A 27,312-nucleotide genomic window follows, 5' to 3' on the forward strand; every position below is an offset into this window, starting at 1 on the left:
CAGCTCCCTCCTCCCACCCGCAGCCGGCGGCGGAGCCCGGGCAGCGCCGGCGGCACCAGCGGTTTGGGGGAGCTGCCCCGGAGTGCGGGGGCGTGGCCAGAAGCCGGCGCCCGCGGCTCCTCATTGGCTACCTGGTTGGGCCGTGGGCGGGGTTTGTGGCTGGGTCCCGCTAGGGCGCTCGCAGGCGGCGGGAGGCGGGGCCGGCGGGAGCCCGGCAGCCAATGGGCGCGCGTCCCCCGGAGCAGTTACAAAGGGCCGGAGCCAGGCCGCCGCGGCGGCGGGGGAGGTGGGGCGAGGCGAGGCTTGCCGAGGCGAAACGGCGGCCGGGCCGGGCCGTGCCACAGGCGGGTGGCGGCGGGACCATGGAGGCGGCGGCCGCTGCTCCGCGTCGCTGGCTGCTTTTCCTCGTGTTGGCGGCCGCGGCGACGCTGTTCCCGAGGGCGACGGGTGAGCGGCGGCGGCGGCGGCGTCTGGAGGGCGGGCGGGCGGGCGCGGGGCGCGCGGGCCGGGCTCGGCCTCTGGCTCGCTCTTGCTCTTTCTCAAACATGGCGCGGGGCCGGGGGCGCAGGTGGCGGTGCTGGGCCCGGCCGGGCTTTCCTGACCCGGCGGCCTTCCCGCGAGTCCCGGACTGGGCGCCGAGGCGGGGCGGGGGCGTGGGTCCGAGCGTGAGGCGTGGAGGGGCCGGGCGCGCCGTGGAGGAAGTCCGAGGCCGCCCGGCTCCGAGCTCTCCGGGGGCGCTGGCGTCGGGACGGACGCTTCGAGGTCGGGGCCGCCCGGGGGGACGAGAGTGGGCGAGGGAACCCGCTCCTCCGCCGGGCTCCGTGTGGCCTTCCGGGGCTCCCCGAGCGGGCTGGGCCCCGGGAGCTGCGGTGAGCGCGGGCGCCGGCGGTGGGCTCAGAGCCCGGAAGGCTTCCCAGGGCGGTGGGCCGAGGTCCCGCCGGGCTTGGCCTCGACCCTGCTGCCCTCGGTGGGGGCGGCTTCTCCGGCCAGGGGTTGGGGGGGGTGGTGGGTTCGAGAAGCTTTTGTGTGGGTTAGGGGGTCTGGCCGGCGAGCGGGGCGCTCCCTCCGTTTCTCCGTCTGGAAGGGAGTCCCCGAACCCCAAGGCTAAGGGGTCGTCTTCGCTCCTAGAAAAATAAATACATAAATACCGGAACGCGAGCCCTGGTTTTTCCGCGGGGCCGTGGAATGTTTGAATGGGAAGGATTCTGAGGCTCTGATCAGACGCTTCGATTTCCTCGAAGGATGGATGGAGACATTCCCGGCGATGTTTCTCTTCTTGGAGTGACTGACAGTCGTTGAGAGACAGATGTTCTTGCCATATAGCTGGATTTCAAGGGAGAATGTTTCCGCGGTTTTCCCAAGTAGCAAATCAGGTTGTGATCGATGGTTGTCCCGTTTACTCCGGTGAAGGAAAGAGTGGCGGAAAAGCATGGTTAGCAACAGAACCAGACGAAGAGGAACCGAAAGGTAGAGCGACGGCACTGGCAGCTAAAATAAAGCGAAAGTTCATTTGTGTCCGAAGTTGCACAGCAAACGTCAGAAGTACAACAGCACCCACCCCACAACCTTCCAGCGCGTGGATGCATGCCAGTTGTTAATCCTTAACAGCTACTGTCTGTTAGGAGCTTGCTATATTGTAAATACTTAACACACCCAAGTGCATTGTTCGACTGCTACACACAAAACAGTCAGAGCCAGTGGCTTGTGCCCTGTTAATAGATGTAAATACTGAGGTGTACACTGAGTCACGATGGATGCATACACGTACAGAGCAAAGTAGCCCCATTTTTCCTTTTCCATTTGTCTGATGAGCACCTGATATTTACTGCTCACTTTCAGGTTTTGCCCTAACAGCATAAATATCAGATTAGTGTCTTTCTGGTTCCTAGAATATTCTTGAGTTCTGACGCCTGCATTAGGGAAGACAAGAATATTTCAACCTTGGCCTGAAGAGAGAGGCAAAATAAAATAACTAAGTGCTCAGGTGGAAGAATAAATTATGTATCAAACGTAAGCAACATTTTCATGGCATTACTTGAGTAAGCTGGTTTATTTTTTTTCCACCGAGGTTAGGAAGTGTTCTTGCATTTAAGTAGCGGTATTGGCTTGGTGCCCTGAAGGAGTGAGCAGTCGGCAAGGGCACACACACCCTACAAAGCTGGTATCTTTGCTTTATGAGTGGAAGCCTGAGACATCACCTTGTTTGCTTGACCTGGTTGGGTATATTGATATTTGAGTCCAATCTTTAATACATTCTAAACAAGCTTGTATTATTCTTTCCTCAATAACTTAGCTTTTCTTGAACAACTTGGAAGTTCCTTTTATTCTGAGAATTAGTTGTGGGTTTTTAAATTTAATTTTGTTGTAAAGGTAATGTACAAAGGGGTTACAGTTACATAAGGTAATAAGTACATTTTCTTCCCCCCCCTTGTCCTCCAAGTTGTAAAGTTCATTTTCAGCTGTTGCATTGGTTCCACCCTTTGTCTAATCATTTTGTGATTTCCCTTACTCAAATCAGATAAATATAAATGTATGTACTGTGACACAGGCTACCTGTGTCTTTTGGTTCTGATACTGGGGCTTGAACAGGGCCTGAGGACTTGTCCCTTAGCTTTTTTTTTTCACCCAGGCTGGCATTCTAGCATTTGAGCCACACACCCCCCCTCCCCACTTCTGGCTTTTTGGATTAATTGGTGATAAGTGTCTCAGGAACTTTCCTGCCTAGGCTGGCTTTGAATTTCAATCCTCAGATGTCAGCTACGATTACAGGCACCCTGATCCGTATTTGCTTTATATCCTCTCTCCAACCATAGATTTTTCTATGGGAAATAGTCCTTTGGTACACAATTCAGTACTACTTCTATAAATATTCCTATGTGACAGTATTGTTTGTTACCTTTCTGCTGTTTCATAACTTTAAAAAAAATCTAAAATCCAACTTTTCCCTGGTGTGCAGTTATTAGTTTAGTCTAGCCTGCTTTGCTCCAAATCTAGTTGTTTTTGAGTGTTTTTTCCTTATGATTATTTTGTGTGTGCTGCTGTGGAGCCAGTTTTGAATTCCACTTTTGACTCTTTGCTAGTTAATTGGAGATAAGTTTTGAGATTTTTATCTGGCTGGCTGGCTGGCTGGCTTCAAACTGAGATTCTCAGATCTCAGCCTCCTGAGTAGCTAAGATTATAGGCAAGAGATACACAAGTGTCCAGCCTAGTGGGTTTTTGTTTGTTTGTTTTTTATAATCATCTAGGCTTTCCTATGAACTATTGCCAAGCTTAGCTTCCTGGCTATCCCTGTAAAGTTTTATAAGATTTCTCATTTGTACTCAGCTCTCAGAACAAAATGTGAGGTTTATGCTTAGGGTCACCTTCAGATATTCAACCAGATATCTCACTTTTCATGACTGCAAATCCTCACTTGTAGTGATTTCTGCTTCCCCACTGACTCTTGACTGTTTAGCTTTTTCTGTGTTTAAGAAGAGTAGTTCTCAATTTTGATTTCCTGTAGAGGTTTAATTCTCATTGAACTCTTTTCTCTTCTGAATTGTACAGCACTTATAGTTGTGTTGTCTATTTCTACCATCTTGCACTGTTATTTAACTGTGTTAGAGTTTATTTTAGGTACTCAGAGGGCAAGGTTCATGACTTTCTTTCATGGCCTTACAACCTAGTAAAAATTCTATTCCATATAAATGTTTGTTGACTAAATGAATTCTATTTGACTAAGCAGTCCTACTATTGTCTTTATGTAAGTACAGATTATTAAATGGTAATTTATACTTCTGCATATATAATCAGGAAAAGTTGTATGGTATTGTGAAGGAAGCAGGTGATTATTTAACTTATTACTCTCAACTTGACCACTAGCTATACCGACAATATGTGATTATGAAATCAAATTAGTGTGTATTTCAGTCTGAGTTTGCCATTTTGTATTGTTAGCAATTAATAGGACTAATGGTCAATCAGCAATTTCCATTGTGTCCCTTGTGTTTTGATTGGTTAGAACCCTTGTAATGTCAGTTAAGTACTTTTAATATCACTTCTTCAGAGACATTGGTATCCAAAGAGGCAAGTGATTAGTATAGTTGGGTGATGGGGTAGGTTTCCTGGACACTTTCATGTTTAAACTGACTTGGAAAAGGTATCTAGAATTTAGATGGCCAGAGAGCAAAATGTGATGAGTATTACATATTTTAATTATGTTTCCAACTGTACTGGAGTCTACTCCAGGAAGAAAAAATCAAAAGTTTTTGTGGTAAGTTCCTCATTCTGTATGTACTTTGCTTTGGAAGTTTGATTTATTAACTCCTATTGTTTTTTCCTATTTCTAAAAACTGTAATATGTCTCTTGCAACAAAAAAATAAATTGGCGAAGGGACCGAGAATACTGGGATGCCCATAAGTTTGGGGCATTCTAATGGTGAAAGTCATAGATGTATCCTTACTTCAGTTCATAGATGGAAAATTAAAGGTTAGGTGAATGGCTTAGGGGCCTGTAAGGGGCAAACTAAAACAGGAACTTTGATTTTCTGATTTGAAATCTTGTGACCTATATGGCACTTTAAAATGTGAAGGCCTAGAAGATGAGAAGGAACAGGGTTGGAATGACTTCCTTAAGTGAAGTAAGTCTTAAATTCTATAGAATTTATGAAAAGTAAATTCTACAGTAGGTAGGATAATGATTAGAAACTAAAAGTCCTTTAGTGAAACGGGCACTAGTGGCTCACGCCTGTAATCCTAGCTACTCAAGAGGCTGAAATCTGAGGATCACAGTTCAAAGCCATCCTCAGCACAAAAGTCCATAAGACTTTAACTCCAATAAATTATTCAGAAAAAGCCAGAAATGGTTGCTGTGGCTCAAGTGGTAGAGCATTTGCCTTGAGCTAAAAGAAGCTCAGAGACAATGTCTAGGCACTGGTCTAGGCAACATCTAGTCCCAGGACCTGTCCCCCCCCCCAAAAAAAAAATCCTCTAGTGAAAGACCAATATCTTTATGATTACCTATAAAAAGATCTGGTACAGTATTTGTTGATTGAAAAAAGTGAGGTGAAAGTAGTTTGAAATTTGGTCTTGTTTAAGTAAGGTGTAATTGAATTAGGGTATAACTGAAAAACTTTTATTTAGGTCTAGAATTTTAAGTGAGCTGTTTGGTTCTTGAAATTAAATGGGAAAATGAGGTGTTCAAATAATCAAGAGGATGGTACACTGGTTTATATAATTCTAGCTGAGTGGGAGATTGAAATCCAGAGAATCTCAGTTTGAGGCCAGTCTGGGTACCATGAGACTCCAAAATAACTAACAAAAAACTGGCATATATTTAAGTTTTAAGGGTGGCATTATCCTGAGGAAGGCCTATGTGATGTAAGTATATCTCTTTTCAAACCAATAGCATCCTACAGAGTTGTTTTAAAACTGTGCCTTTTGCTGCTCTCTTGGTCATGACTTACGTAAATACAGTATTCTCTTGAACAGATGAACTGTGGTTTGTTACCATGTGATTGAATCACATTTTTGCTTCCTGCTTCTGAATTAGGGCATGCTTTGCCGAGATTTTTATACTTTGTTTTTTAGAATAGGCAACAGGAAACTTTTGAAGTCTTTTCAAATGAATGATATTGACTCAGCCTAATTCCTTAATACTTCAGATAATACTGATGTCATCTCCTCCTCCTCTTCCCTCAGGCCCTGAGCTCTCTGTCCCTGAGCTTCTTTGCTTAGGGCTAGTGCTTTACCATTTGAGCCATAGCTCCACTTTCAGCTTTTTAGTGGTTAGTTGGAGATAAGAGTCTCACTAGTTTTCTTACCTGCACTTTGAACTGTGATTCACAGATTTCAGCCTCCTGAGTAGCTAGATTACTGGTGTGAGCCATTAGCAGCTGGCATTAATGTCTTTTTAAAATAAAATTTTGCTAGCAGTTACTACAAACATTAAAATTTGCTGCTATGGTGAGTTAAATCCATGTTTAGCCATGTAGATTGTTTCTTACCCAGAGTCATTCAGGTAGGCTTCTGGGGAGTATCCTTCTTCAATGTGAAATTTTAATTGGTCAATGTCTCAGGTTTTTTTTTTTTTGTTTTTGTTTTTTGGGGGGGGGGGTTGGGTCATGGGGCTTGAACTCAGGCCTGGGCGCTGTCCCTGAGCTTTTCAGCTCAAGGCTACCACCCTGCCCTTGAGCCAAGCCCCATTTCCCATTTTCTAGAGGTTAATTGAAGGTAAGAGTCTCAGGTCCTTTTGTGCCCAGGCTGGCTCTGAACCTTGATCCTCAGATCTCAGCTTCCAGAGTAGCTAGGATTATAGGTGAGAGCCCTCGCACCCGGCAGTTCTTTTTACTTTTTTTTCCTTACCTTTTTCTCAAATACCGTGGAATAAATCTAGTTTTTTGTGGATCCAGATTTATAGATCAGATCTGGCCTTTATATTTTCTTCCTCAGTTTAGCAGTCTGAAAGCAGTACATACAAAGAATGATTTTTAACTTGAAATACAATTATAGCTATTCATATAGGTTGTTTTGACATTTCTTGAAAAAAATGTTAGAATGTGCCAGTTAGTCAACCTATTTTGTCTTATTTGATTTTATAACTAGGCCTGAATGGTTGAACTTTTTTACTTAAGTGCCGATGAGTTCCCTAAAGACGTGTGTGTGCATGCACCTGCCAATATTGGGGGCTTGAATTCAAGGCTTTTCACTCTTGAGAGACTTTTTCTGCTTATAGCTGGTGCTTTATCACCTGATATTCTTTTTTTTTAAATTTTTTTTTATTGTAATTAGTAAAAGGGTTACATGATATTTGCCAGATAGGAGGTGCATTAATTCACATACATTGATACCCTTTCACATGTCTTGGTATCACCTGATGTTCTATGTTGAGCCATACCTCCACTCTGGCTTTTTGCTGGTTCATTGGAGATAAGTCTTTCAGATTTGTCTGCCTGGGCTGACTTTGAAGCCTAGAACCATGTTCTTCCGATCATATCCTCCTGAATAGCTAGGATTGTAGGTGAGAACACCAGCCCTTAGCTTCCAAAAGACTTAAAAAAATCCATTTATTCTTAGGTTCAGGTCACCAATGGTCTGAAGATAACTGGTATGGATGACACTGGCATTAACCCAAGATTCTCTTCAATTTTCTTCAGCGTCAAAAGAAAGCCACTTCAGTTAAAACAGACACCAACTAACAATAGAGAAATGATTGTGCCTTACCCATGAATTCAACCTGCTTGCTTTGATAGAATTTACTGGGAATTTGCTTAGATTGGAATCTGGTTTATTGTCTATAAAATCCTGTCAACTGAAGATCTGGTTTCCAGGTTTCCTAAGACTTGAGTCTTGCTGCTATTGGAAGCTTGCATTTGAGCACGCCAGAGTAAATGTTGTTTTCATATACAGTAAATATGTTGTTAGGACCATGTCAGCAAGAATGTTTATTCAGGGGCCGGGAGTTTGGCCTAGTGGTTAAAGTGCTTGCCTAGCATGCATGGAGACCCGGGTTCGATTCCTCAGAACCACATACATAGAAAAAAGCCGGAAGTGGTGCTGAGGCTCAAGTGGTAGAGTGCTAGCCTTGAGAAAGTCCAAGGACAGTGCTCAGGCCCTGAGCTCAAGGCCAGGACTGGCAAAAAAAAAAAAAAAAAAAAAGAATGTTTATTCAGTACTAGGGATTGAACTCAGGCCCCCAGAGCGGCTTCACCACTTGAATCATGTCTCCAGTCCTTTTGCTTTTAATTTGGTCCTGGGGAGTACATTCTCATACTCCTTTTTTTGAAGAAGTAGGGAATAGAATCTCATACTACTTTGGGGGGAGTGGTGAGTAGGATCTCAATAAGACCTTTTGTGGGGGGGTGAGGAATAGGATCTCATACTGTGGTTTTTTTTAGTAGGGAGGTAGGATTTTATACTGCTCTAGAGGGGAGTAGGATCTTGTATTACTTTAGTGGGGTAGGCTTCAGAGACCTTCTTGCCTCCCCAGGAGCTAGGATGTAGGTAAGATCCACCATACTATGCCTTCAGCTTTTGTTAATTAAAGTTTGGCTTCTTGAAACAGATGTGTACTGAGACTTGTAATCTTTCTTTGAAGTTACAGTCTTTAGGTAATTCGAATCTCCTTGATGATTCAACTATCTGATGATAGTTGGTTATTTATGTGTATTGGATTTATGTATGGTCTTAGAAACATTTTGCTTTTCAATGTAAGACAGGCACAGAACTGAAAACAACTGAAATTTTGAATTTGAGAAAAGGAAAAAAAAACTTATCACCAGCTAACATGAACTTTTTTGGCTTTTATCATGTCTCATGCCTATAGTTTTTTAAAATATATTTTGTAATCACTTCATGTACATCAAAGCTAATAAAATTGTTTTGAAGTTGGCATATAGCTAAACTTTTAATAAATATTTCCTAATGATTAAGATGCTGAAAGGTATAGAAAAACTAAAAGGCAAAATTTCTTTTCAAGACATATAATAGTGAGGAAACAATAAGTTTTTTTCCTTGTAGGAAATATCTTCAATAAGGAATTTGGCTAGAGAATAACTAAGGGGAGATTAATTCTCAATCAGGTAAAGGTGAAGGTAGCTAAGTGGACTTGTTCAGGCGGCAGTGAAGGTAGTAGACTGGAATCTGCTTAAATTGGAAAAGGATCTAGGCAAAGAACTGACTTGACAATAGTCCCTTTGTACTGCAGTCTTCTTCAGATTCCAGGTAGCTAAAAAGCCACCTTTACAGGAATATTGTAATCTTGAAGTACTAGCTTGGATTGAGAGCACTGCAGAATTCACTGTGATATTTTTCCCTTCTGCTTTATATCTCTCCACAGTCCCTCTCCCAACACACTCTCTCTCTCCCTCTCTCTCCCTCTCTCTCCCTCCCTCTCCCTCCCTCTCCCTCCCTCTCCCTCCCTCTCCCTCCCTCTCCCTCCCTCCCTCCCCCCCCCCTCTCTGAAACTTAAAATATTTGATCTCTGGTTCCTGGCTGACATAATAGACAGGAAGTTTGTGTTTGAGACATGAATTTGCACTACTGGCTTCAAGTCATGGTTGTTGAAGTTACAGGTGTCACTTTGCTGTTTCCTGCAGCTCCCTGGGGGCTATCTTGTTCAGTGCTACTGTTCTGCTTTACTAACAAAACACTGCTATAAGTTCTATCTCTAGTCTGTTTGATTGAAAGTTTTTTTTCTTTTCCAAGTTTGAAGACAGATTCAGTTCATTTGTAATGAATTGAAATTTATTGAAGTTTTCAGAAATTTTATAAAATCTTTGTTTATAAGAAGAGACATGGATCTGGCAAATATCATGTAACCCTTTTACTAATTACAATAAAAAAAAAAGAATAGACATGGACTCCTCTTTGGGGATCCTTTCCAAATGGACAGTCTTACTACTTTCCTTTCTTGGCTTTTCTTATACTTTCAATAAATTTGCACTGTTAACTAAAAAAAAATAGACATTTGGAATTAGGTTCTAATTAGTACATCTCTCTAGGGACTCAGTTTTTAAAGTAGGTTAACTGTTGACTTACAGTATTTATAACATGCCAAGCTCAAGCTTGACTTTAGTAGATATTCAGTCAATGAGAATTATTATATTTTTAAATAAGCAAAGGACTCTCTTTTGGATGAACCAGAATTACTTGATTGAGAAGCACATTTCAGCTCACAATGAGGAGCTATCAATAGAAGTTATCAAAAAATGGAACTATGTAAGGTAGTTTGTTCCCTGTGACTAGACTTACTCAGGCAGAGGCAAGGTAACCATCTTGTCTTAGAAGTTGTAGAAGAAATTTCTTGGATTATGTGGAAGGTTAAATTTGATTATCTCAAGTTCTGTTTTTACTTTAGGATTTTGTCCTTTTATGGGTAGTCCCAACTTGTGTTTACTGTTATTGGCCAACATACATACAGGCTAAACCACTTTAGAATTTATGGTTTTGAAAAGAGGACTATTGGAAATGGCACTGTGGCTCAAGTGGTAGAACAACAGTCTTGTGCTGTAGCTCAGGGATAGTGCCCAAGCCCCATAACCCCTCCCCCCCCAAAAAATGAAGACTATCTTATTGAGTGAGAAAAAGCCTACTTATTGATTGGCTTATACTTGAGCCCTTTTACGAAAAAGGATTGGTAACTGAAGAAACTTGATAATTTGCATAGATCACACTACCAACTAGTGAGATACCATGAGGATTTCATTGCTTATTTTGTTTAAGTAGTACTGAGGTGTGAATGCTGGGCTCTGTGCTTGAAAGGCAAGTACTCTTGTCAGTGAGCCACACCCTTAGCTAAATCTCCACCTGTCTTAAAATACCCAGATGCCAATTGCCAATGCTCAGAGACTCTCCAAGTAGTAAAGGGTTATCTCTGTTCTTGAAGATCTGATTCTTTTTCTCTCTGTTCTCTCCTTTTCAAAAAAAAAGAATCCAAGAAGCTTGAAATAAAATTGGCAGGATCAAAACTAAGGATCATGAAATAAAAGAAATAAGAACCAAAAGGTAAAAAGGAAGAAATTTCCTAAAACTATATCTGAGGAGAGTTTTGGTAGTCACGCACAATACTTAGCTTTTAGTTTTCCAGCAGCAAGAACAAATAAGGAAACCGGAGGATTTGAATGAATTCTATTGCTTCTTACTGAAAATTCATGAGGAGCCCACCGCCTTCTTAATAACACTGAAATGGCAGTATTCAGAATTTCCAGGAAGTAAGGACTTCGCAGTCCTGGTTCTTGTTCTCAGGCTTCCTAACATGTATTGGAGGGTTCAGTTTAGTACTAGTACTACACCATCTTTGTTCATTAAGACTCTGATCCAAGTATGTACGCAAGAGTACCTAATGCTAGTGCAGTCACTGATATAAAGATAGGACATTTAAAGCAAGCTTTGCTAAAAGCTACAGAATCATGAATAGAGAGCAATGTGAAACTATTCATGTTGGCTTACCAAAGACATTTTCTTAATGTCATTATCATTTGACCTGTATCCATTTGGCAGACATCTTGAGAGAATTGGTATAAAAAGTAAACAAAGCAAGATACATACTTTTGTTCACACAGACCCAAGCAGGGGAGATCTAGAGAGTGTCTTGGTCTTTCCTGTTTGAAGAGCTGCATTATATCTGGGTGATGGATTTGGGGAATGACAGCTTTGAGAAACCTCAAAGGTAGGTCTGTGACCCTACCATGCCAATCTCAAATAACCCCAATATATATATGGTATAATATATATAAATGATATATCTTACATATACTACTATATAATGTATATAATATACCTTACATGTCATATAATATAAATATGTATGAGACCCACAGACATTAATGTGAGGGGCATTCTTTGGTTGAAGGCATCCTAGTTTCTTCCTCCTCCTTAATAGAATCTATCATGAAAGTCTTTGTATGTCGCCATTGTGAACTACAGTGAACAATTTGTGTTTGTTACTCAGTGACTCATAAGGATAACTACTTATTCTGCAGTTGGCTGCTTTAGGCCTGTTTTAGTGTTTCCTTGATCTCACTAACAGGGCTGAACCTTCTTATTTTTGGTTCACTTGCATCAGGATAACCATTCTATTTAGATTTCATAGGTGTGAACCTCAATGATTACATAATAGTGTATATTTATAGGTCTAGGACACCTTGTGCAGGCATCCTATTACATTTCTACAATATAAGAGCCTGAAATATACAGTGAAATACAAATAATTCCATGAGAAATGCAAAAACCAGCAGCCTTTTCTGTTAGAAGCTAGGACTAATAAATAAGCAGGAGCACTGAACATGGAGGATATAACTAAGCATGAAGATTACAGAGATAGAAAAGCAGTAACTGTGACTTTTTATTTATATGTACATGCATACACATGAGCTATACATATGATTCTTTTGCTTGATGTATTCATTTACAAATTGAACTATAATGTGCTCTAATTGAGTCTCTTTGTTTAGCACATGGCTGTTGATTTGAGTATTCTCCAATTGAAAGGCTGACATTTTAATTTTGTTATTCAGTGTGCAACAGATTTAAATGAAAACATCAAGATGGTCTATTGTGGAATTCCTTCAACAATAATTATATGCAATTATTTTCCAAAATAAACAAGTGAAAGTAGTTTTATTTTCTCATTTTACATTTGGAAAAAACAATGTAAGTCAGGGACCAGCTTCTTGTCTTTCTCAGTGAGGACAGTTATTTTCCAGGATATTTTTTCCTGAGCTGTGCTGGACTACCATCTCTCTCCTAGGTATAACTTTTTTGTAGCTAGAGTGACAGATTTGTAACACCCTGCCCAGCCTTTTGATTGAGATGGGGGGTCACTTTTTCCCATGTAGTTGAAACTATAGATGTGAGCCACTACTCTCATTTCTTTTGTATTTTCTGTAAATACGGTGTGTCATCTGCAAATAGTGGCCATTCTGTATCTTCCTATTTTATTTATTTTTCCTGTTGTGGGGCTTGAACTCTGGGCCTGGGCATTGTTGCTGAGTTCTTCAACTCAAGGCTACCACCCCACCCCTTGAGCCATAGCACCACTTCCAATCTTTCTATTTTATGCTTTTTTTTTTTCCAGTTGGTGAGACCGCTAACATATTGCTGAGGAGATATAGTAATAGTTACCCTTTTTTATGTATGATTTCAAGGGAAAGCTGTCATTCACGGAGTTTTTTGAAAGATTTTATAAACACTGATTTTTACATCATATTTCAAATGTCATGTTTAACAAACAAGTATTCAAGAAGGGATTCTCTATATACAATCACTGGCCCATAGATTTTAGAACATAATTAAAATTAAGCTGAAGGTTTGTATGTCACTGATATATATTAGTCTATATAAATAATATAATATTATGTCTATAGGATATATATCCCATCATAAATTTTTATGTCTATGTAGTTATGTTTATACCTCCAAGACCATGTCCATAATCTTGGGTACCCGAATATTGAGTCATCGCTCTTGTACTGTTTGGATCTAGTATCTATGTATCAAGGAGACCATGCACCTTTTGTTCCTTTGGTCTTGACTTACTCAACATGATTCCTCTAGTTTCATCCACTTCCCAGAGAATGCCATTATTTTATCTTGTCTGTTGACTATGTAGAATTCCATTGTGTATATATATGTACATATATATGTATATATATATCACATTTTTTATATGCATTCATCTGTAGTAAGGCATCTGGGTTGTTTCCATCGCGTGGCTATTGTGAATAGTGCAGAGATGAACATGGCTGAGCAGGTGTCCTTATCATATCAGGGTAGATGAGCAGGAGTGGTATGGTGGGCATTCATGGATTTTTAAGTATAGTATTTATGTCTTTAACTTAATATGAGTATCTTCACCTTTTTTGAAGTTTACTGATTTCAACATATCATGATATGTTGAAATTTTATCAGTGTTTGGTCCCTTTCCTCAGGTGTCATTTTGTAGAGAAATTTCCCTTCTCTGTGTCTCTCTGCAGTTGGCACCTCTATTTGTTGGTGGCTTGTTTGTTCTTGGCCTTGTGAACTAGAAGGCAGGAATTAGATCATTACATCACAGTCCTCATGAAGGGGTGTCTTCTCTATTTCACGTTTGCTCCCCCTAAAGGGATAAACTTTTCTCTGTGTGCACACTTTACTTTTCTGGGGAAAGGTATTCAGGCCTTGTTCTCTGCATTTAAAATTATGAACTTGTGTAGCACCACAAGCTCATGTCTTCAGCTAGATCCTTTGCTGTTGGCAGGGCCAAGTGCTAACCTCCTCTGTCCTCAGTGGTGGATGGTGACCGTTCTCTTCTTATACTCAGTTAGGTTTTACACCTCAGTCTTTTAGCTCAGAATCATCCATCACTGTTACTATGTTGGTTCATCACCCCACCTCTATATCCATGCAGCCAAGTCACAATGTCTCCTACAGCTTTTTGCTTCCAAAAAGTCAGGGTTGAATTCTTTGTCTCGAATTTTTCCACTTGGTGGAAAACACCACCAGGATTATGTGGTAATTCTTTCATTTTTCTTTCTATGCTTTGAGATTGCATCTAGAGTGTATTGATGTAGCTTTTAGGACACTTCTGTTTCTTCTATAAAACAATGGGCTAGGATCAAATGTTTATCAAGTTTTATCTTGAACATTTAATGGTTAATAAATTGTGATATTAACTTATTTATTAGGGACAGTGCATATAAATTTACACAATGGATATGTTAAAAACCTTGTTTATTTGGTACCTCTATTAATTTGACACTATTATCTAAGTACCTCTCTACTACTAGTAAAGTTCTTGACCTTCCCCTGTTCAGACAATTATATTACTATATTATTATAAACTTCACGTAAGTGTTTGTGTATAGGGAGAGACAATAGCTCCTGTGAATGTTCATAGCTTACATGTCTATGGTTTATATCAATGTTGCTTCCCAAAACTGCCTAAAGACTAGTTGTGAAAGGGAGGCAAGAAGAGTGATAATGGAGATGAGATTGATTGGAATATAGTGTAAATAAACTAATTTTTTTAAAGGTGACCTGCGATTCTTTGTTCATGTTAAATTGGTGAATAGTAGAAGAAATAAGCAAAACTTTTTTTCTCCTTTGGTTGGTCGTAGGGCTTGAACTCTGGGCCTGGGTGCTATCCCCGAGCTCTTCAGCTCAAGGCTAGTGCCCTGCCACTTGAGCCACAGTGCTACTTCTAGTTTTCTGGTGGTTAATTGGAGATAAGAATCTCATGGACTTCTGTGCCCAGGCTGGCTTTGAACCGCAATACTCAGATCTCAGCTTCCTGAGAGGTATCTCCTAGGATTACAGGTGTGAGCCACTGGCTCCCAGCTACAAAACTGTTTTGTTAGATGCTGGTTCTGTGGTAAGTTCTAAGCCTTAAATCTTCATTTAAACCTCAATTTTCTTGTAATTAATACTATAAATTTAGGAAATAAATTGAAACAATTTAGGTTCATAAAAGACTTCCTTAGGATTACTTAATTCCTGGCTGGCAAAAGTAGGATTGGAAGCATGTTCTTTTGTCTCTGAAGTCTCTGAGTTTATATTCTTATAATACCAGTGAGTCCAATTAAATTTAAAGAAGTATGCCCAAACATGTTTAGGTGACTATATTTATATATGCACACATACATACAGAGTTCTTGTTTCAGTACTTGCTGTCAAAAATAGGTTTCCCTACTTTTTGTTTTCAAGGCAGAATGTACCAACCTACTTTTTTCTTAACATACCTCCAAAACTAAAAAGGCCATTTGACAGAGCTATAATTGGTGCAGTTTTGCTTCCTGCCCACTGATCCATTAATAATATGACCATTTCACTATCCTTAAGCATACTTTGAAAATATAGCTTTCTAATTTGGATTATATCATAATTTATAGCCATTGTATTGTTGATATTTTTAAATTTATAAAAACTATAAGGAATCTGTGTACTTATTGTGTCTTTGCTTTTATTAGTAGTTACTACAATTATTACTGTTTTTGTACTCTAGGTTTTGAACTCAGGGACTCAAGTTCAAGTGGTAGAGCTAGACAGATGTGCCGCCACTTAAGCCATGCCCATTTTTGCTTTTGCTAGGATCATGTAATTATTCTCTGGCTGGCTGAGATGGTCTTATACTTGCTATGTATCTGGGATAACAGGTGTACCACAACATCCAGCTTCTTGAGACGTGAGCTTACTTTTTACCTAGGTTGGCCTCTAACCGTGATCCTCCTGTTCTTAGCCTCCCATGTAGCTAGGATAAAGATATGAACTACTTTTTTTTTTTTTTTTTTTTTTTGGTCATTGGTGGGGCTTGAACTCTGGGTCTGGTGAACTGGAGATAATAATCTCACGGAATTTAGTGCCCAGGCTGGCTTTGAACCTTGATCCTCAGATGTGAGCCTCCTAAGTAGCTAGGATTACAGGCATGAGCCACTGTGTCCAGCTTACTATTTCTTTAGACTAAATTTTAAGGAGAATGAATGGATTAAAATTCTCATTCTTTCTCTCTCTGTCTCTCTCTGTCTCTCTCTGTCTCTCTCTGTCTCTCTCTCTGTCTCTGTCTGTCTCTCTCTCTCTCTCTCTCTCTCTCTCTCTCTCTCTCTTTCTCTCTGCCTCTGCCTCTGCCTCTGCCTCTGCCTCTGCCTCTGTGTGTGTGTGTGTGTGTCTATTTATCTATCTATCTATATCTATTTTTGTGTGTGTGCATCCCAGTCCTGGGGCTTGAACTCTGGGCCTGGGTGCTGTCCCTGAGCTTTTGTGCTCAAGGCTAGTGCTCTACCACTTGAGCCACAACACCACTTCTGGCATTTTCTGTGTATGCAGTACTGAGGAATCGAACCTAGCAACTACTCTACCACAAGACCATGGTCCCAGCCCCTAATTTTTAAAAATCATACTAAAGTGAGGACTGGTAAATTTTATATCACCTTTTATTTAATGTAGGAGATCATTAAGCCTGTGCTTAAATATCTTTAAAGAAGTCATGACTTTTTTTTTTTTTTGGCCAGTTCTGGGCTTGAACTCAGGGCCTGAGCACTGTCCTTAGATTTTCTCAAGGCTAGAACTCTACCGCTTGAGCCACAGCCCCACTTCTGGCTTTTTTCTATGTATGTGGTACCGAGGAATCGAGGGTCTTTGTGCATGCTAGGCAAGCACTCTACCACTGCCCCAGTCATGACTTTTTGAGAGAGCTGATTCTATTGTAGGGAGAAGTTATAGTAATTAGGAAATGATTTTTAAAAAAACTTTTAAAATTATTAATTTAATTTGCATCTCTAAATAGTTGGAGGAAGTTTCAACTTAACACATTTATTTATGTGTATAATGAATCTTGATCAGAGCCCATTATTCTCTCCCACTTCCACCTGTCCTGTCTACTCCTTCTGTTTCCCTAGTTCATGTTCCATTTCTATATGTGTATGTCGTCTTAATGATGCATTTTTTTTTATTCATTTGCCCCTTCCAATTTTCTTCTTCCCCTAGTCTCCCTTCTATGCCTCTGTGTGTGTGTGTGTGTGTGCACGCGCGCGCGTGCGCGCACGCTCGCTCATAGGGCTTGAACTCAGAGGCCTGGACACTGTCCCTGAGCTTTTGTGTGCAAGGCTAGCTCTCTACCTCTTGAGCCAAGGCTCTCTTCAGTTGTTTTTGGTGATAACTGGAGATAATAATCTCTTGGACTTTTCCTGCCTGGGCTGGCATCCAACTGCAATCCTCCAATTTTAAGACATGTTTTAACTTCTTAATATTCATTTTGTTAATTGTAGTCAGTTTGATTATATATGCACATTGCTCTGTATATGTTTACACACATGTTTTAGGTTTAATACAACATATGAGATGTGTTGTCATCCTTGAGCTTGGCTTCCTTTGCCCAATATGGTGAGCGTGCATGTGTGTGCTCGCGTGGAAATTGAATTCAGGGCTTGGGTGATGTCACTGTGCTTTTTAACTCAAGGCTAGTCCTCTGCCATTTGAGCCAACACTTCACTTCTAGATTTTTGATGGTTAATTGTAGATAAGAGCCTCACCAGTTTTCTTTCCTGGGCTCATTTTGAACCAGATCTCAACCTCTTGAGTAGCTAGGACTAGAGGCGTGAGTCACTAGCACCTAGCTGTGTGTGTGTGTGTGTGTGTGCGTGCGCGCGCGCGTGCACACACACATACAACATGTGTCTGTATACACATATATACATACACATATATGTACACATATATACACACACACACACACACATATATATGTATATATATTGCTAGTCCTGGGAATTGAACTTGGGACCTGGGCACCACCCTTGGACACTTTTTGCTCAGGGCTAGCACTCTGCCACTTCGGGCTTTTTCTGTGTATGTGGTTTCAGGAAATTGAACCCAGGGCTTCATGCATGCTAGGAGAGCACGTTACCACTAGGCCATGCTCCTAGCTCAATATATGTTTTTTAATGAAATAATATTTACTGCACACTTACTTTAGTAAAATAAGTGGATTTGGTTGCTAAATTGAGACAATGAAATGTTTGTCTCCCTGGCAATGGTAACTTTCAGTTCCAACTTCAATTCTGATTCTCAGACTTAAATCTATGTGGCAGGTTGATATTCGGGTGATACTTAGCACTTACAGTATTGGATATTTGGGGGATTTTGTGCTTAGTTTTTTTTTCCCTATTATCATGGATAAACAGTCCCTTCTGTGAAATTTCATCTTGCCATTGGATAGCTTGTGCTTAATGCCCCTTTCTCTGCTACTAGTTAACATATTGGCTAATTCTGTGGAGGCTGCAGGATTGAAATATATGAAGTATTGTGGACAAACAAGGAGCGGGTTGGAAATTTAGAAGTTCTTCCATTCTTCTGTGATGAGATGGGGCTTCAATTATAAATGACTCTTCTTAAGGTTTTTAAAAGTGGTGGTAGTTAATGGAATTTATCTTTGATGATAAAATTTTTATTCTGGAGACATAAATGTAGAGTTAAAATGTTACCCAGATGAGAGAAATTTTTTACGTTACACTTTATGGCACCTTTAGGGTATTCTATGTTGTTTTGTTTTGATTTTTGGCTGCTATTGGAATTTGAACTCAGGGCCTCTCACTCTCACTTGGCTTTTTCTACTCCTGACTGAACCATATCTCCTCTTCCTGGTTATTTAGAGACAAAAGTCTCGCAAGTTTGTCTGCCCTGGCTGGCTCTGAACCTTTTAGTTGCCAGATCTCAGCCTCCTGAGTATCTAGGTTTAGAGATATGAGCTACTGATGCCCATGGTTACTCAGTTTTGATAAGCTCACTTTGACATTACTGCTGCAGGATAATCCTAGGGGGATTGAGTTGAGAATCACTGATGACTTGAGAAATAAACTCCAAATAGATGGCCAAGGCCTTAGACTAGTCTACAGAGATAAATAGAAAAAAGAAATCTTCTTGATATGCTTCAACTTTGGAGGTAGAAGAGGAAGAAACAAGAGAGGAACAGTCTCTTTGAGAAGGGGGCAGACATGTCTTAGTGTTGAGAATGGAAAAAGGGGGAAGTATATCTAGTCTTGACCTGATGATAGAAGGGTTGTCATTAGTGCCTTGAGAAGAGGTGTATTAACTTTCACCTTCATCTTCTGTTGTGTGGTGAAGTAAAGTGTGGGGGGTAGGGTCAGGGAAATGGGGAGCATTATCAGCAAAGTGAAAGATTACAGTTTGGTCTTTGTTGCGAAATTGTCATCTCTTTCCCTTTAAAATTGCTGAGATATCTCAGCAAGAAGGAGCCTGTGAATCCTTCCAGGGTCCATAGTTAAAATCATGACCTTAGGGAAATAATGTTGCATTTGTTTTTAAAGAAGTTGGCTTTACCCAACATCTAGATAAGCCTAGCAATGTTTCCTTGAAGCAGTTACAGTATGAAGTTGGAACACAAGAGTAAAGCCAAGCTGTTTAGAGATGTAGACTTGAGATGTAGCAAAGGGTTGAGTACAGAGGAAATAGGAAAAAGGTAATGTGTCAGTTAATAAAAGGAAGCTTGCCACTTTGTCTCGTATATATAAAGCATACTGAATTCAATTGAAAGGTCAGGAAACTTAGAGAGGTGTTCAAGTGGAATTCTGGATTGAGAAATATGGCTAATAGAAGGATAGGGCAAAATACCAAGGGTTGGAAACAGAAAGAAAAAATAATTCAAACCCCAAAATGGTCAAAATTAAAAAAAAAAAAAAGACTGCGAATGTGGCTTAGTAGTAAAGTGCTTCCCTAGCATGCATGAAGTCCTGGGTTTGATTTCCCAGTACCACATACACAGAAAAGGCCAGAAGTAGCTCAAGTGGTAGAGTGCTAACCTTGAGCAAAAGAAGCTCAGGGACAGTTCTGGGCCCTGAGTTCAAGCCCTAAGACTGGCTAAGTAGATACATATTAAAAAAAAAAAATTAAAAGACTGGCCGGGAGTTTGGCTTAGTGGTAAGTGTGTTTGCCTAGCATGCACAAAGACCTTAGAATACATACATAGAAAAAGATGGAAGTGGTGCTATGGCTCAAGTGTTAGAGCTCTAGCCTTGAGAAAGCCCAAGGACAGTGCTCAGGCCCTGAGCTCAAGCCAGGACTGGAAAAAAAAAATTAAAAAGGGAATTGATGGTTCCATATATTATACCTAGGCTGTTTACCACTCTACTTCTCTCAACAGAAATATGGGTTTCCAGCCGGGAGTTTGGCCTAGTGGTAGAGTGCTTGCCTAGCATGCACAAAGACCTGGGTTTGATTCCTCGGTACCACATACACAGAAAGAAAGCTGAAAGTGGTGCTGAGGCTCAAGTGGTAGAGCTCTAGCCTTGAGAAAGTTCAAGGACAGTGCTCAGGCCCTGAGTTCAAGGCCCAAGACTGGGCTTCCAAACCAAGTTTTGGTTAATCTTGGCAGTAGTTAGAAGTAATAGTGTTTCCATATGTAACCCTCAGACACACTGAAATGGAGTTAATGCCCTGTAGTAGTGATCAAGAGCCAGGATTTCACCTTGAGAGTTATCATCTATACTACATAATACAGTGGATATAGCCCTAAAGGTTCTGCTGTTCCTTAATTGCATTACTTCCTGATGTGCTAGTACTTGGTTTCTGATCATCTTACATATTGCACTAAAATCTAGAAATTGAAATACTGACATATTTGGCAATATTTGGAAGTCTCATTGATAGTGAAGTCTTTGTGCAGGAATTTTGGTTAAGCTAAACTTTAGTTGCAAAACAGTGCAAACAATTAAATGATAATGATCGACTAATACCGTCTGTGCTGTGCCTAGCCAGTGTTATCCAGAAGGCTGGAGTTTTGTTTTGACTTTGATTGTGAAATGTATTCAGATTTTAGAAATGTTAAAAATGTGAGGAAATATGCATATTAGAATTAAGAAAGCTGTACCTGCTAGTAGAGATTTGAGTATGGAAACAAAGTTATACATTATAGTAGAAAAGGATTAAGCAGGTGTTTGTTACTTTGCTATAAAGCAGAAAGTCACAATCTAGAAATCTAAACCTGAAGCTGATCTATTGATCCACTCAGGAGTCTTTGTGAAGGGTAGGATTACTTAGTATGGGGATACCAGTTTAGAAAATGTATGTATTTTATTTATGTTCATGAGACAGTCCAGTGGGAATACATTCCACATGTGATCTTGGTAGAATAGTGTTATACTTATTTTGATATCTTAAGTTTTGATTTCTTATTACATGACAGAACTGAATCACAAGTTGATGATATTTAACGTTTTATGTTGTTCTGTCAATCTAGGATCCTTCAGTAGGATTTTATGCACTTTTTTTTTTGGTGGGGAGACATGTTTCATTGTTAGAGTACACATAAAAACCACATTTGGAACAGTGTTGTTTGTCATATGTAACAATTCTGTATGTTTATATAATTTGTATTAGTTTCAAAATATATACAGTATCATTTTCTCTCAATGAGATGATGAATTAATTTAGATTTGTTATAGTCATTTTGTTGATGAAATATTATGGTTAGCATCTTGAATGGTTACTTAAATTTATAATCTAGTTACTAGAAATGAAATCCTAACAATGAGGGGAAAATGCAGTCAGAATAGCTTTCTCATTTACAGTTATTTAGTAAGTTGGATGTCCTCTGTACATGGCCAACATGGGGAAAGCTTACCTTTTTTTTCTGGGAGATTTTGGCCTTAATTGTGAAATCAAATCCTCAAGTTCTTCTAACTTGAATGCTGTGTGTGTGTGTGTGTGTGTGTGTGTGTGTGTGTGTGTGTGTGTCTGTCTGTCTGTCTGTCTGTCTGTCTGTTTTAAGACAGTTTTGCTATGTAGCCCAGACTGGCCTGGTACTCCTGTAAAACTTATCTTGCTCTCCTACCTCAGAAGAGTTAAAGTACTTGGCTTATTCTCTTTTGGGACTCAGGGTTTTAGTATCTGTGTAATGCCTTATTCCTCTCCCCAGTGAGCTACTTTGTTTGGCCTAGTGGTAGAGTGCTTGCCTAGCATACATGAAGACTGGTGTTCAATTTCTTGGTACCACATACATAGAAAAAAAAAGTGGTGCTAAGGCTCAAGTGGTAGAGCTCTAGCCTTGAGAAAGTCCAAGGACAGTGCTCAGACCCTGAGCTCAAGCCCAGGACTAGCCAAAAAAAAAAAGAAAAAGAAACTTAAGCTTCTGGGTTCATGAGAATCTTTAAATTCTCTTAATTAGTCCACCGTATGTAACTGCATCTTGTGTTCAATCAAGACTGTTAGTGGCAAAAAAAAAAAAAATCTTATTCTTGCCTGGGTAAGCTTTGTGTTATATGATATTTATATTTTTCTGTGTAAACATGATTTGTTCTTATCAAAAGATTCTTACTGAATCTAGTAAGAGAAACCTTGATGCAGTGAGTTTTTCAGGTTTGCCATAATAACCTCTTTGAAAGAAAAAGTACAGAATGTGTTTTTTGTGATGTTTCTTAAATGATCAGATATAACACTAGACATAAAACTCATATGTGTCTGGCTTATTTACCTCTGTAAACCAGATCTGCAAATTAAATACAAAGAAAACTACAGAAAATTCAAATTAATACAATTGTTCAATGTGGCAGATGATGTTTAAATTTCATAGTAGTAAAAAATAGCCGTAGGCCTGATTTCATTTTAAATCTGTTTCAGTATTTTATCTTTAGTGACAATAAGAACTATAAATATAAATGAGACACTGTTTTCAGTATTTTAACTTCAGAAAAATAAAATCTGCAAGTGCCTTGTCTTATCAGTAGTATTATAGAAGATATTTATGACTTTAGGGCCTTGTTGATAAGTTCAGGGTAGTAAGATGTTATACCTAACCAAAACATTTGCTAGCAAGCATTCCTCAAATCTCAGTTTTAATGAGGTGACATTTTGTTCTCTGGAAGACAGAGCTAGCATTATTGAATTATTAAATCCTCATTAAATGGTTTTCTAAACCCATTGTTGCTGAAAGTAAAAATGGAAAAATGATATTGAATACTTAACACTCATATTACTACTAATTAACTTCTGCAAATTGTATTACCAGGACAGGAGTCATGTAAACTTATTATAGTGTGTATGTAAGATTTATTATTGTGCATATATGGTATTGGCTGTTAGTCTATTTGGGATTTACCATGCGTATTTGGCTCTATGCTCCTGTGATTCAGGTTTTCCCCTATCTTGTACTCAGGTAGAATTACTGAAAAACTTGTGTATAATATGCCACAAGGACATTGGGTCTGAGTGAGCTCTTTATACAGCTGCAGAAGCAGCAACAAAAGCCTAGCAACAGTGCTTATTTAGATACTGGTTACCTACGATCAGAATGTTTATCATTATTTTTAGATTATCTCTGAAATGAAAGTGTATACTTAATTCTTAGTTTCCTCCTCCTTTCTGATATGACTGTGAACTCTTGTTATGGGAAAATATTTTAGCAAATATTTTTCTGAGCATTATGTAAGGATCCAGAACTCAAAGATAAAACAAAAACAAAAGACATCCTCCTAAGGTGATGAGTGATACTTTAATAACAAACATATATAGATTTGTGCTTATCCTTACAGTATGCAGAGAGATATGGGAACAAACTAAAAGAAATATTATTTCTCTGATAGTCTGATCTGAAGAAGAGCTTGTTTGAAGAGGCTCTTAAAGGGTGAGAGGCAGAAGAGGATGTGTTTAAACTAGGCAGAAAGAGAGGTTATAAAACAATACATCATAATGAATTTTATAAGTCTTAATTGTAACAGTAGATGTTTATTTAGCACTTATCTCACATATACTGGAGCAGCCATGTTGATTTTAGAACTTACAAGTATTGATAGCAGTATTTTGTAGACAATAGCAGTTACTGCATTGTATTATAATGATGTGCATCCATAGCCACAGCTTTTGGGTGGAGTAACTGATAAAGGTGATGTTTAGAAAATACAATTAACCAACTACTCAAGAGTAAGGTCACTTAGGACAGTAGTGGGGTCTTAATGTTTTGTGAGACCACTTTGTATGTTCTGTTGAGACCTATAGAACTTCTTGAAAATGCAAGTATGTGAAACATTTGGCCTTGAGTTTCATGGGATTCAGATGTTCTGAAGCCAGTCCATAAATTCTTAGATCTGAGTCTTTCACTAGAAAATTGTACTCAGTGAACTTGTACTTAACCACCTAACATCAACCTCAATAACTACTGTCTCGTAACAATGTTTAAATAGGTTTATGGTTATTTCTCTTTCTTGTATTTTCTTTTTTTTTTTTTTTTTGCTTGCTTGTTTGTTTTTTGGGGTAAGCTCTTACTGTGTAGTCCAGGATGGCCTTCAGCTTATGAACTTCTTGTGCTGTCTCCTAGATACTAGGATTACAGGAGTATACCATCACTCCTACATCTCTTGTGCTTTTCTGAGTTTCTTTCATACTTGAGAAGAATTATGTCAGATAGTTAAGCTGTTTATAAGGAAAGGAAAAATTTTTTCTATAGTTAAGATGAAACTTTGCTGGCCTGTTAAAGGGGGGCACCTGTGGCTCATAATCCTAGCTACTCAGGAGTCTGAGGTATGGAGGATTGTGCTTTGAGGCCAGCCTGTAGAGAAAGCCTGTGAAAGTCCATCTCCCATTAACCAACAGACAGCAAGACTCTAAGGTAGAGTGCCAGCTGTGAACAATTGCCCCCGAGTTTAAACCGTGGTAGACACACACACACACACACACACACACGAAACACTGTCCTCTTCCACTAGAAAAGGGTAGATGGCTTTTCTCTCATTTTTTTTTTTTTTGTGCTAGTCCTGAGCTTGAACTCGTGGCCCAGGTACATCTTTTGAGCTTTTTTATTCAAGGCTAGTATTCCACCACTTGAACTGCAGCTCCCCTTCACAGAGTGTTCTGCCCAGGCTGGTTCTGAACTATGATTCTCTGCTTTCAGCCTCCTGGATAGGTAGGATTACAGGCACCTAGCTCTTCCTTCTTATAATAATGACATGTGATAGTACCTGCAGAGTGTTGCCAGCCAGAGAAGCCCACCTGAAAGCCTTGTCCAGGTCAGTTATTGTTTAAATCAGACCTTTCATTGCTGTTACAGTATACCTGACAGAGACAATGCAAGGCAGGAAGACTTTACATTGTCATCATTTTAGAGGTTTCCATCTTTCATAACAAGGAGGGTTTGAAAGAGCAGAGTCACTTACATTATGGTAGCCAAGGAACAAAGTGGGGAGGGGAAGGAAGCAGGGCGTTTCTTCTTTCTTCCATAGCGGCCCCTACCCCAGCAGCAAACATTGATAATCACATTGCTGGTATAAACTAACTTATTGAATTGATACTGCAAGTCAAGTCCTAAGGCATACAGAAATACTCTTATCAGGATAATATTCTAGAGATTCAGAGGTAATCCCAGAACTAGTCAAGGCTAGTTCTGAAGACAAGTCTTTTTGGGGAATGTATAGAATTGAGCAACAGAGCCCTTCTGAGTTGAACAGTAAATATTCAGGGAGTGATTATGTTCCTAGCATGTAGTCTGCTTAGCTGCTTCTTTTGTAGGTACAGTGGGCTTCTTGTGGTCTCATATTGGAGATCCCTATAACATACAGGCAGATTTTCCCTTTCCTATGCTAGTGAGTAGTAATTGGAGAGTCTTACTGGATTTAAGGACATAACTTTGCTTTGCAGATTTAGGTAACCACAGTGAAATTAAGTGTCCGTGTGCTACTTAAAAAGGGTTTTGTTTTGTTTTTTAAATGCTGCTGTGTATCAGCCATAGTACAAGATGGTAGACTTACAGAATGATTAATGGATGTCTGTGGCCTTAAAGAACTTAACAGATTCTTTATGGGAGAAAATATTGGATATATCAGGGTACACTTGCTTCATTGAAAAGCGTGGCTGAGGGAGTGTGTATATATCTGTATAGATAAGAAAATGTTGATAATAATTAAACTTTCCTAAAGGGGTCATTTCTGTAGTTGATTCATAAAATTTAAGTTGTTATGAATGGATTTATATTCTCCAGTTGTTTGTGTAGCTATGTTGTGTATGTGATTAGAATGTAAATGAGTTGCTTTATGCTAGCTAGAATATATATTCTCAGTAGTTTGCACAAAGAGTGTGCTTGGCTCAATATGACTATATTTGCATTACTCCGTTACTATAAATCCACTAAAATGGCATTTCCATCCTATAGTGAGTCCTGTGCTAGTGTTTTTACACATTACTTCTCATTTGGGATATATGTGAACGCATAGTTTTAGGAGGTGTAACATTGAAGACTTAATTGTACCTTGCTTCAAATGGGAGGGCAAATCCTTGTCATAACTCAGCAACATTTTATATAACAATTTTTGTTTTCTGTACTTAGTAGCAAAATATTTAGGAAAAACTCCGGGTGCAAATATCACTATTTCCTTGGGTTGCTGGAGATGTATGGCTTTCAACAGAATTTGGGTGCTCTAAGAGCAATGAAAAGTTTTGATTTTTGAACAGTGAATATAAATTGACATAGAATCAAGAATATATTAACAGAGCTGTGTGCTTGTTGGTCATACCTGTAACCTGGCTACTCAGGAGGCTGAGATCTAAGGATTACAGTTCAAAGACAACCTGGGTAGGAAAGTAAGTCCCTGAGCCTCCATCTTCAGTTAGTTACCAAAATGCCAGAAATGGACTGTGTCTCAAGCACTAGAGGGCCAGCCTTGGGTAGAAAACTAAGGGTCAGCATTCAGGCCCTGAGTTCAAACTCAAGTATCAGCACACAAATACAAAAAAGCATATATTAACAATAAACATTGGATAATTTCACACTTAATATTGCTTTTTTTCTCTAATGCAGTCTTGTTCTCTCTTTCTAGCATTACAGTGTTTCTGCCACCTATGTACAAAAGACAATTTCACCTGTGTGACAGATGGGCTCTGTTTTGTCTCTGTCACAGAGACCACAGATAAAGTTATACACAATAGCATGTGTATAGCTGAAATTGACCTAATTCCACGAGATAGGCCATTTGTATGTGCACCCTCTTCAAAAACTGGCGTTGTTACTACAACATATTGTTGCAATCAAGACCACTGCAATAAAATTGAACTGCCAACTACTGGTAAGTCATTCTGTGACAGTTTTGTTTTCTGGATATTATAAGAAAGCTTTTAGATTCTAAATATTATTTCAGAACTGGATGGGATTTAGAAATTATGTAGCCCAACTTAAGGTAGAGGCAAGAAGTGACTTGATCATAGATATAGAGTAATAACAGTAACCATGATTTTGACTACTGGATAGGTGTTAAAGAAAGTTAATACCCCCCCCCTTTTTTTTTGGTCAGTTGTAGGGCTTGGATTCTGGGCCTGGGCACTGTCCCTGAGCTCTTCAGCTCAATGCTACCACTCTATCCCTTGAGC

General features: G+C 39.5%; 1 protein-coding gene across 2 annotated transcripts in view; it reads left to right on the plus strand.

Annotated features, from left to right (window-relative positions):
* Window positions 1-301: 301 nt before the first annotated feature.
* Tgfbr1 (transforming growth factor beta receptor 1) overlaps window positions 302-27,312 on the plus strand; it is a 57,569-nt gene continuing 30,558 nt past the window's right edge. For both annotated transcript variants that reach the window (XM_090330315.1, XM_090330316.1), the window contains exons 1-2: window positions 302-447; window positions 26,766-27,011. In XM_090330315.1, the coding sequence (XP_090186441.1) occupies window positions 363-447; window positions 26,766-27,011 (331 nt within the window). In that variant the 5' untranslated portion in view covers window positions 302-362. The remainder of the gene's footprint in view (window positions 448-26,765; window positions 27,012-27,312) is intronic.

Source organism: Megascapheus bottae, chromosome 3 (assembly GCF_031878675.1).
Source record: "Megascapheus bottae isolate mThoBot1 chromosome 3, mThoBot2.hap1, whole genome shotgun sequence".
Classification (NCBI taxonomy): Eukaryota; Metazoa; Chordata; class Mammalia; order Rodentia; family Geomyidae; genus Megascapheus; species Megascapheus bottae.